Below are 13532 nucleotides of genomic sequence, written 5' to 3' on the forward strand. Positions count from 1 at the left end.
ACAAATTAATTTTTTCTGGTAGTTATATGAAAACAAAAGACTATAATTCTGTAAGCTTCCTGGACCATTTCGTTAAGCCCACACAGTTCCAAAAATCAATACATGTTCAAAAAGCCATAATAAACTTACCCTTTTGTATCTTCAACGACATCCTGGCGCCAGCCGAGAAACTATCGATCGAGTGTCAAAGAGAATACAAAAGTTACCATGTAATATATTTAACCTAAAAGTTTTTATCATTCTTTCTGCAGGAAATAATGAATTCTTAAGCGTTTGAATTTTTAAACATTATCAATTTACGAGATTGAAGATAAATACCCTGAGTACATCGAAAATAACAGCAATATATTTTTATTTTTATGTGCTTTACGAATGTGAAGAATGGTCGAAGCACATAGTATAAATGCCGAACATAAAGATCTAATACACGATGTTGCATTTGATTATTATGGAGAAAGAATGGCGACTTGTTCCACGGATCAATTTGTCAAAGTAAGTTCAAGATTTATCTATTTTAACAAATTTGATTGCGTTGAACTAGCGATTATAATTATGTATTAACAAAGTGTCTAGCGAACATTTTGATCTTTAATACGATGAAATATTGTGGGTAACATAAAAGAGTTTTAGTGTCTTTAATCTCATAATTGACTACAATGCTCAATTAAAAATTAAGTATTTAATTTTGAATAAATTATATAGGTTTGGGATCAGGATGAACAGGGTAATTGGAATTTAACTGCTAGTTGGAAGGCTCATAGTGGATCTGTTTGGAAAGTGACTTGGGCTCATCCAGAATTTGGTCAAGTTTTGGCAACATGTTCTTTTGACCGTACTGCTGCTATTTGGGAAGAAATAAGTAAATACCATAACACTTTGATGTTATATATGTACATTTTCTGAAATATTTATTAAATATCATACTTGCTGCAAATTTTTAGTTGGTGAAAGTAATGAAGGTGGTACATTATTACGACATTGGGTACGAAGAGCAAACTTAGTTGATTCTCGAACATCTGTAACTGATGTAAAGTTTGGTCCAAAATCATTTGGATTAATTTTAGCTACTTGCTCTGCTGATGGTGTGATGCGTATTTATGAAGCTCCAGATGCAATGAACTTAGCTCAGTGGCCGTTGCAACATGAAGTATCATTAAAAAATCCTAGCAGTTGTCTAACATGGAATCCCTTACTATCTAAGTAATAATTTAAAGTTATTTAATACAATTTTATAGTATTTTTATTGAAAAATATTATATTATATTATAATTGTTTTAATGTTTAATAGTTTTAGAATGCCAAATGCAATGATTGCAGTCGGCAGTGATGATAATTCTAATACTACAAATAGTAAAGTATTTATATGTGAATACAATGAAGTGTCTAGAAGATGGGCCAAGACTGAATCTGTTGCTAGTGTTGCTCATCCAGTACATGATATGATATTTGCACCAAATATGGGAAGGTCCTTTTATTTGTTAGCAGTTGCTACAAACAATGTTCGCATATTGAAGCTTAAACCATTAACGTATACATAATAGTTATAATTTTTGTATATAAAAATATACATACTTTCATTATTTGGTATTTTTCTGAACAGTGATGCTACAAGTGGTTTTCCATATACTATTGAAACTGCAGCACAATTTGATGATCATTATTGTACAGTATGGCGTGTTGCGTGGAATGTTACTGGTACTGTCTTAGCATCATCAGGTGATGATGGATGTGTAAGATTATGGAAATGTAAGTTTTTATTAAAAGCAATAATATAATTTTTAATGATTACCATTTTTTAAAAATTATTTTAGCTACTGTAGATACGTGGAAGTGTGTTGGAGTATTAAAACGTGATGGAAAGTTGCCACAACCACAATCAAAAACAGCCCAATCAACTGCTCAAAATAATTTAACAAGGTTCTTCAAACTTGGTCAAATTACTCATCCTAGCGAAGTGCATTGGCATTAATAATTTATATTTTTTAAATATATTTTTGTATACATACATTTGAAATAATTCAATGATTTTCCATTTAAAACAGCGACAATGTTATTTTTATTTTAAAAATAACAACAATAAATTAATAGTTTTAAGTTTTTTATTTAAAGTTGTTAAAAGCTATGAAAATAAACTTAGTAATCTGTTATATATGTAAATATAAATAATAAATTAGCTAGTGGTATTCATTTAACAATAATATATTTTATATTTTTCACAAAGAATTAGATTTATTCAATGATTAATGCAGAGGTTTCAAATTTTTTTTGACTCTGTAGTTATTTTATAAAATCCGGAAGCATGCTACATATCTAAATATCTATATATATATACATTCTTTACTTAATAGTAATACATTAAGTATTTATACTTATATTTTGTAGCTTCGATACTATCGAAGCGTTAACAATCAAACTGGTATGAAAATTAAAATAGATTGATCGTGGTATTACTACACATTATATGAAATAGGTTTTATATTATAGCCTATGTTATTGCTCAAAGCATTTTATTTTTCACGAAAAAGTTTTTTCTTAAAAAATATATTACAAATAATTTCATGGTACCCTCAATTTAAGTCCGTGGCACTCCGGTTGGAAACAACTGGGTTAATGATAACAATAATCAACCTATTAATAATGTACTTATACTTATTTAATTATTAGTTAAACTGATCTACAAACTGTAAAAAAATAACTTATAGTTCATGATAATAGACATTTTTATAATTTATATATTAATCTAAACGGATGAAAAATCTTTTTTTATAGAAATTAAAATTTGTGAAATAATAATAAATAATAAATGTTTTTGAGTTTTTTTAAGTATTGTGTGTCACAACCCCTGATATCACTTTCAAGTAGTCTATCAAGATGTATTTTATAGTAAAAGATCTCAGTTAACTTTTGTAAAATGTTTATTTAAATAATTCTATGAACTAAAATTATTACAATAAGTGTATGAAATTTCTTTTTGTTCTTGCATTACTTGAATTCGTCTGATTTTATGTAAAATTGGATTCCTTTCTCATAAATGCACAGACAATTTTTAGGTAGTTTTGGAAAGTAAAAAAAGTGTATTTAACTGAATTGGTTATAACTATACTTAACGATTCATAGAAGACAATTTAAAATCCATAAAGATGCTACTGTAAAGAAAAAGTTAATATTTTGTGTGATAGTAATATAGTTATAAAATCTCACGTGAAAATAAAATAAAACCATTATTTAATTAATTTTTTATAAATTTATTACAAATTGTAGCTATATGTTATGTTCCAGAATAAAAAAGTTTTACCAACAAAACTTTATATGTATAAAAATATAAGCTTAATATTGAATATTATTAATGAGGCTTTTATTTCTAATCATATACCTACTACAATATTTAAATAGTTATTTTAATTTTTATATTGTGGACTTTAAATTACAAAAATGTTTTTGGTGAGAACACATTATTTTGTGTCATTTTTATTTGTTCACAGTATAATATAAAATAGATTTCAAATTTATCTCTCATATTATTAAGCATCAGTTTACTGCTTTCAACACTTTACTGGTCCCCATATAATAGCAGTAAAAGTAACTTAACATTTCTCCCTCAATTTACATTTGTATTCAGCATTAAAAATGGCAAGACAACGGAAGTTAGCATATCGTTATCAGCGCAAATAGTGATTGAGATTTGAAGGGTTGGAAAATGTTTCATTATATATTTTACCATGTACAAAATTCTGGTATATAGTGTATGAGCTATAATTAATTTAGGAGACTATATTCCTTCCAACCCCTTTTATTTGCTACCAAAGAATTAATATTTCTAACTTATATAGTAAATTTATTGTTCCTCTTAGCATTACCACTGCAATTTTTAGTGTATATTATTATGGTACCAATTAATGGTATAACATTTTTTTTTTTTAACTATATTTTGATTGTTTACTACGGCTCGTTTTTCTAAGCATTAATATGTAACTTTCTCGATTACCAATAAACTTTAAATTAAAATCATAATCATTATTAAAAATGTACTGCGAATATTCCATTGTGTTTAAAATTAATTTTCTTATTGCTATTGTTGATGTGATTGAAGTTCTACAAAAGTGCTTGACGCCTGAAATAATAGACTGTTTTTCAATATCAAATGAATAATTATGTATTTCACGCAAGTTGACGGCATTCTCGCTAAGATTTGTGGCACAATTATGATTATTCTCATACTTATCGTACTTTTCAACCATAATACTTATTGCTAGAATTTTAAGTCCACGTATCATCAGTTTGTCGAATAGGTACTCAATACCTAGTTTAACATATAAACACCTAGGTATGTAAAACATAAAAATTCAGGTATCAATAGTTAAGTCCAAAAATAGATCAATCATTTTTCAAAGTATTACTGTGCTAAATTATCTATGGAGTAACCTATGATTTTTTATGTGTTCACACATCATAGCGTCAAATGTAACGTACCACAAGTTCAATATGACTTTCAAGTACTTAGTCAATGAAGATGTTTAATTCAACAAAACTACCTAGCTTACTTTTATAAGATGTTTATTTAAATTATGTTAATACATTTATCGAAAAATTAATTTCTGGGCGAAGGTCAGTACCTACTACAGTAATTATTAAATATTTCTAATAAAATTGGGATAAAGTAAATGAATCACGTAATAATTGAATGGCAGTACAAAAACATATTATATTAAATCTATTCTGTAGTACAAATTTAAATTGTGTATTATTGACGTGTATGGCGGGCGTGTCTTATCATAAATTACATTTAATGGAATCTGTGATAGCATTATATATTCTGTGATTATATATTATTTGTGGATAATCCAAATTGTGTTATCAGGTCTCTGAAAACATACGACACGAAAATTCATTCAATAAATTCAATTTTTTGTTTGTTAGCAGAAGATTAATTGTTCTATAATGGCAGTACGAATTATCAATAAAGTATTTCAGCAATCAAAACTTTTGGGACTGCACAAAGGTAAAAATTAATCGAATCGAACATAAATAGTTTTTTCAATTTGTCTGGATAATGATATCATCATGCCCTTGATTCACCTACGAGGTTCAAATTTTCTTAGTAAATTGCTTTATTATGATTTTAGGTACAACTCAAGCAATTAGCTTTCCTAATTCCATTTTAGGCCGAGCTCGTTTTCAAAGTACTGAAGTGCCCAAGGAAACAAGACGTAATATTTTTTATTAATACTCGTTCTTTAATATTAATAAATAATATTAAAAACTATAAAATTTGTATAATATTTTAATCAAATAAATATAAGTATTGGTAGTCATTATTAATAGTTTAATAGCAGAACTCAGGAAAACAAAAATCTATAACATATTTTCTGAATAAAAATATTAGTTTTGATACTAGAATACTTACAATACATTGCTAATATTTTACTTTTTTTGACTAAATATAATATAATATCATTAAAAAAGTGGTGATTTATTAAAAAAAATTATTTTATCCTTGTGTACTGATTTCTGCCTAGCTAAAGAATGAAAATATCGCATAATGTAATTATATTAAACAAAGTTTAAAATTATTAACAATTTAAATAATTATTGATTTTTTTAAATGTGTAGCTAGAAATGTTACCTTAAATTTGTTATTACTTTACTTGTGTTTTTATAATAATAAAATAAAAGATAAGTAAACTAAGTTTTTTATTATATTGTCCTTAACATGATAGGGGCTTTTTATAATTTGTTGAAAATTTAAAAATGATTGTTAATTCAAAATTAACAAAAAAATTATAACATTAAATAGTTATAAATATATTATAAAAATTGTATGCTTCTCAATACATTCAGTTTTACTACTAAGTTTTTAAAAAAATTAAATATTGATAAGTTTGTGGTGAGCGCTTTACAATCTGGAAATAATTTTTATAAAGCAATTAAATTTATTGATAAAAATAAATATTTAGTTGTTAGAAAGAATTTTTTGACAATTATATTTTTATTCTAAACTCATTTTTTTTTTTTTAGCCACTGTTAGAAAAACAGATGAACTTGTAAAACAAAACTTAGCAGAGTTTGGAAAATATGTAGCTGAATGTTTACCAAAATATGTCCAAAAAGTACAAATTGTTATTGGAGATGAATTGGAAATACTCATTGCACCAGAAGGTGTTTTACCAGTGTTACAATTTTTAAAAGATCATCATAATGCCCAGTTTTCCAATTTGTCTGATTTGTGTGCTGTAGATATTCCTCAACGTTCAAATAGATTTGAGGTAATGAATTGTATATAATAGAATATGATTATATACATAACAACTTTATTTAACAGATTGCCCACCATATGGGTTACCAAAAGACAGTATGCATATTCAATATTGATGTGTATAGGTTGTTATAAAATTATAATAAATAATTATATAAATGTAATTACGATTATTATAAAAAGATATAATATCTACTAGAGAGAATTGATGAAGATTTAAAAGAAAAAAAATCATAACTATTTTTTCTATGAAGTCATTAGGTTTATTGTTTCAGTTAGTAAATCAGTTAGTAAATAAAATCAAATATTTTTTAAATTTTATTAAAATTAGATAACAATTTATAATGCTAATGTTTATTATAGCTTGTGAACAAATAATTTAAATAATTATTGCATGATAATTTTTATTAAAAAATTTTATATTATATTAACCATTTTATAATTTTTATTTTTGATTTATATTAGATTGTTTATAATTTGTTGTCTGTCCGGTTCAATTCTCGTATTCGCGTTAAAACTTACACGGATGAATTAACTCCAATTGATTCAGCTACACCTATTTTTCAAGCAGCAAACTGGTATGAAAGAGAAATCTGGGATATGTTTGGGGTGTTCTTCAGTAATCATCCAGATTTAAGAAGAATTCTTACTGATTATGGATTTGAAGGTCATCCATTCCGTAAAGATTTTCCTTTGTCTGGATATGTTGAAGTAATTTATTAATTTATAGAAGTTTAAATTAAAAAAATGTTGTATATTGTTTATTTTTAACACTAGGTAAGGTATGATGATGACAAAAAGAGAGTTGTAGTGGAGCCATTGGAAATGGCACAAGAATTCAGGCGCTTTGAGCTGTCTGCTCCGTGGGAACAATTTCCAAATTTCAGAAATGTCCCGCCTCCCACTGAGGAGATACCATTGGACAAAGAAAAAAAATAAATTCTCTTATCAAGGTAATTGTAATTTGTTTGTTTATTATTGTCTAATTATTATTTAAATTAATGAAATATATGATTTTAATACCATTAAAAGTAATATAAATATTTTTGCTTTTTAAACTCTTAATTTTTCTATGCTTTGTGCCTATGAAATATAAAAAAGTTTAACCATCTGAAATTATTTTAATCTCTATCAACAATAAATCAGAATTTTAGTTGAAAGTGATCATGTATAAATCTTTTGTGATATTTTTATTTTTAATATTTTAATATATTTAAAATATATGGAGTTTATTTAATAGTAATAAGAAATAATGAATAATAATAGAATCTATCAACTATAGTAACTCAAGGTCAAATAAAATATTTTATTTACTTAGTGTAATTGATCTGGATCATATCTTATGACCCTAGCATATAACAATTCATAGTATAGATATTATATTCAGATACCATTCTAAAAATATTTATAACAATATATGTAATGTTTTACGTCGTGTCCTAAGGAGCATCCGATCCGTTAATGCGATAATCCGATAATACAACGTGTCCTACGTGGCGTCCGTCAATGCGATATGTATACGATTTAATAACAATTTTTAAGGCGATTTAAGAATACATAACTGTAGTAAGTTTTTTTCGTAGTAAATTATAACCAAGCCATCTGGATATAATAATATATTTTAGGAATTATAATGTAGATTGTTATCTTCCGATTGTCGTATGTTAACGACAGTTATTGTGTGGGTCGGAAAAAACGTCTGTACACCGAATCATCCAATAATAAAATATTATTTTATTATAAATAGTGTTAATAATAGTTATAAATAGTCGATTATTTGTAGTACGTAGTCGTCACTCGTCAGTCAGTTGTGCTCATCAGTAGTAGATACTCAATTTATAATAATATAATATCATATCATATCATATTTTAGCACTTGATCGACGTTGATTTAATATCAAACGCATTATCGCATTTGCCGCACACTTTGGACAGTTGTATTAATTTATATATATATTTGTTTTTATTTCTTGACGGATTATCGCGTCGGACACATCGGACGTATTTAACGGACGCCACGTAGGACACGCGGTCTACGGTCAGACTAGACCCGACATCGGCCGAATATGAACGAAAAAAATAAAAGTATAAAATTCAATTGTACCTGGTCACATTACATCCGAGATATTCGATCGTTTACGGGTGATGTCGGATGAAAACAAAATATTTTGTTTTTTTTCGGCCGATGCCGGATCTAGTCTGACCGTAGACTTAGATTATTTTTCAATACTTAATCAAGTTATAAAGTATATTAATTAAATAAACCATTGTATGATATATTTAGTACTATGAAATTATTGTTTAGCTTTTATGTTGCTTAATACAAAATACTTCCTGCGTTATTATAAATATTACATTTTATAAATTGAATATGTTACTCTTACATATTTTTACATATAACTAAATTAAAGTTATTTTGAAGCCCTAGGTGTTAATATTTATATTATATTATGCATTATCCATGGCTATTTTTTAATAGATATTTGCTTTAATTAGCTATGATTAGATATTTTATCATAATATATATATAATAGTGGACCTGACAGACATTGCCCTATTAAAAAAATGAACCCTATTATCCTATTTCATGTGAAATAAAAGTAATTTTGGATTAAATCAAATGTTGACTCTAAACCATTCTTAATACCATACATATTTCATAAAATCAGTCCAACTGTTTAAGAGTTCAGTGACATGTACAGGGACAGAAGAAATATATATATACTATACTATATTCTTTTGATACTGATCATTTGTTGGTAGATATTTGTAAAAAAAAAAAAGGTATAAAAGAAATAACAATTTAATTATTAAATTAATTTTTATTGTTTATATATTGTTTGAACATTTACACAAATAATGATCTATAAGTTGTAGGAGTATAGGCATAATTATACTCAATAATTAAAATATATTTATAAGGAACAAATTATAATAGGTATTTAATTAATTAGTTAACAAATTTATAATCATAATAAGATTCAATCTCAGTAATAAATAAATTAAAACTTAAAAGTGATTTAAATATTAAAAAAAATCTATAACATTTAAACATTTATAATAAATATGGAATGTTATGTGTCTGTATATATTTACATACATACAATTTAGTCATGGAGTGTTTGTTACATATTATAATACTGATATAAGTGATAATTTCATAATATTATAAGCTTCTAATATGTTTAATACGTCTAACTAAAAGACAACATGAATTCAAATTGGCTCCTTCACATTTCAAAAGTTCAGAAATATCAACAGATTGTAGAGTTAAATCTGTAATTTTCTCTGATAGAACCTAAAATTAATATTTCATACAATTTAAACACGTTTATTTATTTATTTTTTTAATTTAAAATTGGATTACTAGATATAATAAATATATTACATTGAATGATAGTGGAATTTCTCTAGCTGATCGATGCAATAATGTACCATTTATGTACATCACATTAGCAGCTTCATCTTCAGGCAACGTAAGAATTTGGTAGCTATATGTTGCTTCTCTTTCTAACCTCTATAAATAATATTTAATATTAATAAAATATTACTTGATATTTTTTTTAAACTTCTTACTTTCAGAACACTTCTTGATGAATCACTTGACCCAATACACATAAGATCCGGTCCTGCCATTGATACAATTGATTTTAGGTGTTTATTTTCAGTGACCTATTAGAAATATTTTTCAATTACAATTTAATTTTTATTTAACACATGACATGCAATGTTATATAAAATAATTGTTGACCTTAATTGGTGTACATGGATATTCTGGAAAAGCTGATGCAACTGCACAAGCTCCAGATTCATTGGTCCATTTTGTTATTCCAATAAAGAATTCTCGACCTAAATAGTATATATAAATATATTATTAAACGTGGGTGATAAAATCAACAATCAACTCTACTATGTTAGATAAAAAGCCTTATTGAATGATGTCATCTAATAACATATTTTGTCAATAAGGCGTAAATTAATAGTGTTAAAAGAGCAAGTCATGATAAACTACTGTTATAATGAATGTATAAAAATACTTAGAATAATATAAAGAATTGTTATATCATAATAATTTTTAATTGTTTAACGTTATAAAATGAAATAACAACTGATATCATTTAATAATTCTACATTACTAAAAATACTTGGTATTCAATATCTAAAGTAATGAAACCATTATTTCAATACTTTTCGTATAGAAAATATATTTAATATAATTTATTGTTACATATGCTGTACCTGTAAATAATATATCACTTCCATGCAATTTTGCAGATTTATCAGAAACTTCAACAATAGGCAGTCCAATTTCTTTCTTCAACACAGCTCTTATTGTTTCAACCTGAAGTATTTCAAACACTTATTAAGGATAAATGTGGGATTTATTTTATGTAGATACTTCATTGTAGTGTAATAAAATATGAATACTATGATGAATTCAATTGTGAAGATTAACTTTAAAAACGAGGCTATTGTTTTTTTCTTTTCCTAAGTAACACGAATATATAATATTTACATTCCATCTGAGAATGGAAATTATTCATTAAAAAAAATTGAGATCATTAGCCTATTAGTACCAGATAAATAACAGAATATCTACTAGTAGAAAAAAAAATGACCAGTTTTATACATATGTATATATCATTTTTTATCGAAACACAACAGGAGAATCATTGACTCACTTCTTTCGCTCGGTCCACCTCTGCGGGCTTCGTGATTATTGCGGTGCCGTTGCACACGAACGCAGTGTCGTCCACGAACGCACACCAAGGCGTTTCCTCGTCGGCCGGCATTTCTATGACGTCCAGGCCGATGTCTCGCAAGGCCCGCACGTAGTTGCCATGCTGCCGTTTCGCGCGGTCGTAGTCCAACGTCGGTTGGCGATTCATCAATGACTGCGGTAGCCTGCACACGACCGCGTGCGTGTAACGGGTAGTCGGCATTTTAACCGTGCGAATGGCACCCACGACGATCCTGCCTTACAGGCCTAGTAAAACGACGACGACGATACTGTTGACAATATTCATCCGTGCACGGAACGCATCGGTTACGGACACGGACGTGCGTGTACAGATGCGCGGACCGTTGTGTTGTGTTGGTGTTTCTAAGCGGCGGTCGCGCGTCATCGGTGCTGTTCCGTTTGCGACACGAAATTATGGGGTGCACGGTAGTTGCGGCCGTGGCGTCAGACTCGTGCACAAGGACGCGTTAATTTAAAACACCAACGTAGTTATACACATGCAAATCGGTTCGCCTTCGCTTCTATATATTGTTCTGTGTACAGTATGTCGATGTACTCCCGTTCGGCATACGCAAGCTAGTATGACTTGGAAATGTTTTAGAGGATTCTAACACTCCTATATTTATGTATAGTGTATATATTAATTTATAGAGTGTTGTATGGATCATAGAAGTATGAAAATGTACAGCCTAAACTGCCACTACAAAAAAAAAAATTGTTTGTGTGCGCGCCTAGGTGAAATGTACAATAAGTCACCCATCACAATCCACGTGTGGTAGATATTCTTATTGAATTCTTAGAGGTTTTAAGTTAGAGTCATGATTTTTGGTTTGTATAGTCATATTAAATATATTTTAAATCACTGAATAAGCTGGACCACGATAAAAAATGGGTACGAGGCATGGACTTTCACTAACACTACTGAAAGAAAATTGAGAACTTTTGAGAACAAAACATAGAAGGTAATATCGTCGCCTCAGTTCAAGACTGCAATAACTCAAAAAAACTATTATTGAGATATCGACGCTTCAATTCAAGACAGCAATTACTCAAAAATATTCAGAATTGAGTTATCTACGTGATATTATTTGCAAAGTTACGACGATTTCGGTTCTATAACATAATAACTTTTAGTTGCATTATTCACCTCTAGAAGTCATTTATTTCATTCTAATACTAGTAGTTTCATAATTTGAGTTATTGCAGTCTTGAACTGAGGCGTCGATATGTGAACTATTATGTGATAATAAAAAAGGAATGTGGAGAAGAATATATAACAAAGTACTATAGGAAGAAATGGAAATGGCATTGGTAGTATAATTTATAAGAGGACAAAGAATTTAATGGCTAGGACAAATGTAGCGGAGAAATGAGCACGAATTAAGTAGAACAGTCCTGGGGTAGAAGCCAACGGGTAAAAGACTCAGAGAGGGACCAAAAAAATATTTAATAGACGTAGTGGAATAAGGTCTTGATAGAATGGGAGTTAAAGAAAGGAAAAAATTAGTCCGAGATCGAGAAAAATAGTGGGATTTAGTGATGGCGGTGAAAACTCAGAGATTATTAAGGGCCAAATTAAGAAGAAGAATAAACTGATTGATTACATAACGATTGACAGTATTAATTAATTGATCGATTTAGCATATAATATTTGTAAAAAGAGAAACTTTTCAAAAATATTAATTTTGATATTTTTCATTCAATTCTATTTTATTACATTGATCATTGTTTTTGAAACTTTTTTCAGTGAAGTATTTTTCCTATGTTCTTTTATGAGCGTATTAAATATTTAATGACATTTCACATACATAATATAATAATAGCACAATTACTCAATCTAGAATTGCTAACACTTGTTGACATTGTTGTATGCATTGCAATATTTTATTAATCTGTTAGAAAGGTTTATTTATGAATTAAATTCAATTTACATCCTCTGTACGAACTGTAATTCGCTTTTTGAGTCGAATAATAAACTAATTTTGACTTGATGTCTACTTAAATTAAAATTAAATAATACAATAATTTATTATTTATATAACAAATGTAGACGATGTTGCAACTATGCACGTAAATATTTAAGAGGAAGGGGGACGCTTTACTAAAATATCTTCATCAGGAATCAGGCAATTTACCTACTTAAAAAAATAAAGACTTTCTACATTTCTGTTGTAGTAGGTTTAACTTACTCATCAGGAGTTCAACAGTTTCATCACCAGATTATGTTATCTATATGTATAATTCGACTGAAAGATAAATGTTGAATATATTACCGTGATTTTGTGATTTTTTTATTCCTACTGAAACTTAAATATAAACTATTAAATACTAAATATATTAAGAAATTATTTAAATAAGCTGTTGAAAAAAAAGTGCTATTCAGATAAAGAAATAAAGATAGTGAATGTTGGTAATTTGTTTTTTTTTAACTATTTTAATTATCATTCAATATTAATGTTCGAAATAGTTTTCATCATCAGCTTATTAACTTATATAAATTGTTCTATTTTACACACGGAAAAAATTTACATTTAACTT

General features: G+C 27.6%; 3 protein-coding genes across 3 annotated transcripts; 2 read left to right on the plus strand and 1 right to left on the minus strand.

The window, feature by feature from the left end:
* The first annotated feature begins 261 nt into the window (after positions 1-261).
* LOC112682011 (nucleoporin SEH1-A) lies at positions 262-2040 on the plus strand. The gene is made up of 6 exons (XM_025552454.1): positions 262-492; positions 703-859; positions 942-1200; positions 1289-1528; positions 1601-1746; positions 1812-2040. Exons 1-6 carry the CDS (start codon positions 382-384, stop codon positions 1967-1969), a joined length of 1071 nt encoding a protein of 356 aa, XP_025408239.1. The 5' UTR covers positions 262-381; the 3' UTR covers positions 1970-2040.
* A 2803-nt stretch (positions 2041-4843) lies between these two features.
* Positions 4844-10717, plus strand: LOC112682060 (NADH dehydrogenase [ubiquinone] iron-sulfur protein 3, mitochondrial). Its single transcript, XM_025552522.1, has 6 exons — positions 4844-4999; positions 5124-5207; positions 6016-6263; positions 6719-6964; positions 7031-7206; positions 10529-10717. Exons 1-5 carry the CDS (start codon positions 4939-4941, stop codon positions 7190-7192), a joined length of 801 nt encoding a protein of 266 aa, XP_025408307.1. The 5' UTR covers positions 4844-4938; the 3' UTR covers positions 7193-7206; positions 10529-10717.
* On the minus strand, positions 9351-11375 carry LOC112682059 (N(G),N(G)-dimethylarginine dimethylaminohydrolase 1). The gene is made up of 6 exons (XM_025552521.1): positions 10936-11375; positions 10493-10595; positions 10005-10102; positions 9830-9925; positions 9642-9770; positions 9351-9551 (listed from the first exon to the last, which is right to left on the minus strand). The coding sequence occupies exons 1-6, from the start codon at positions 11194-11196 to the stop codon at positions 9420-9422; spliced, it is 819 nt and encodes a 272-aa protein (XP_025408306.1). The 5' UTR covers positions 11197-11375; the 3' UTR covers positions 9351-9419.
* Positions 11376-13532: the final 2157 nt, after the last annotated feature.

Source organism: Sipha flava, unplaced genomic scaffold, assembly GCF_003268045.1.
Source record: "Sipha flava isolate LNK unplaced genomic scaffold, YSA_version1 1_pilon_pilon, whole genome shotgun sequence".
Classification (NCBI taxonomy): Eukaryota; Metazoa; Arthropoda; class Insecta; order Hemiptera; family Aphididae; genus Sipha; species Sipha flava.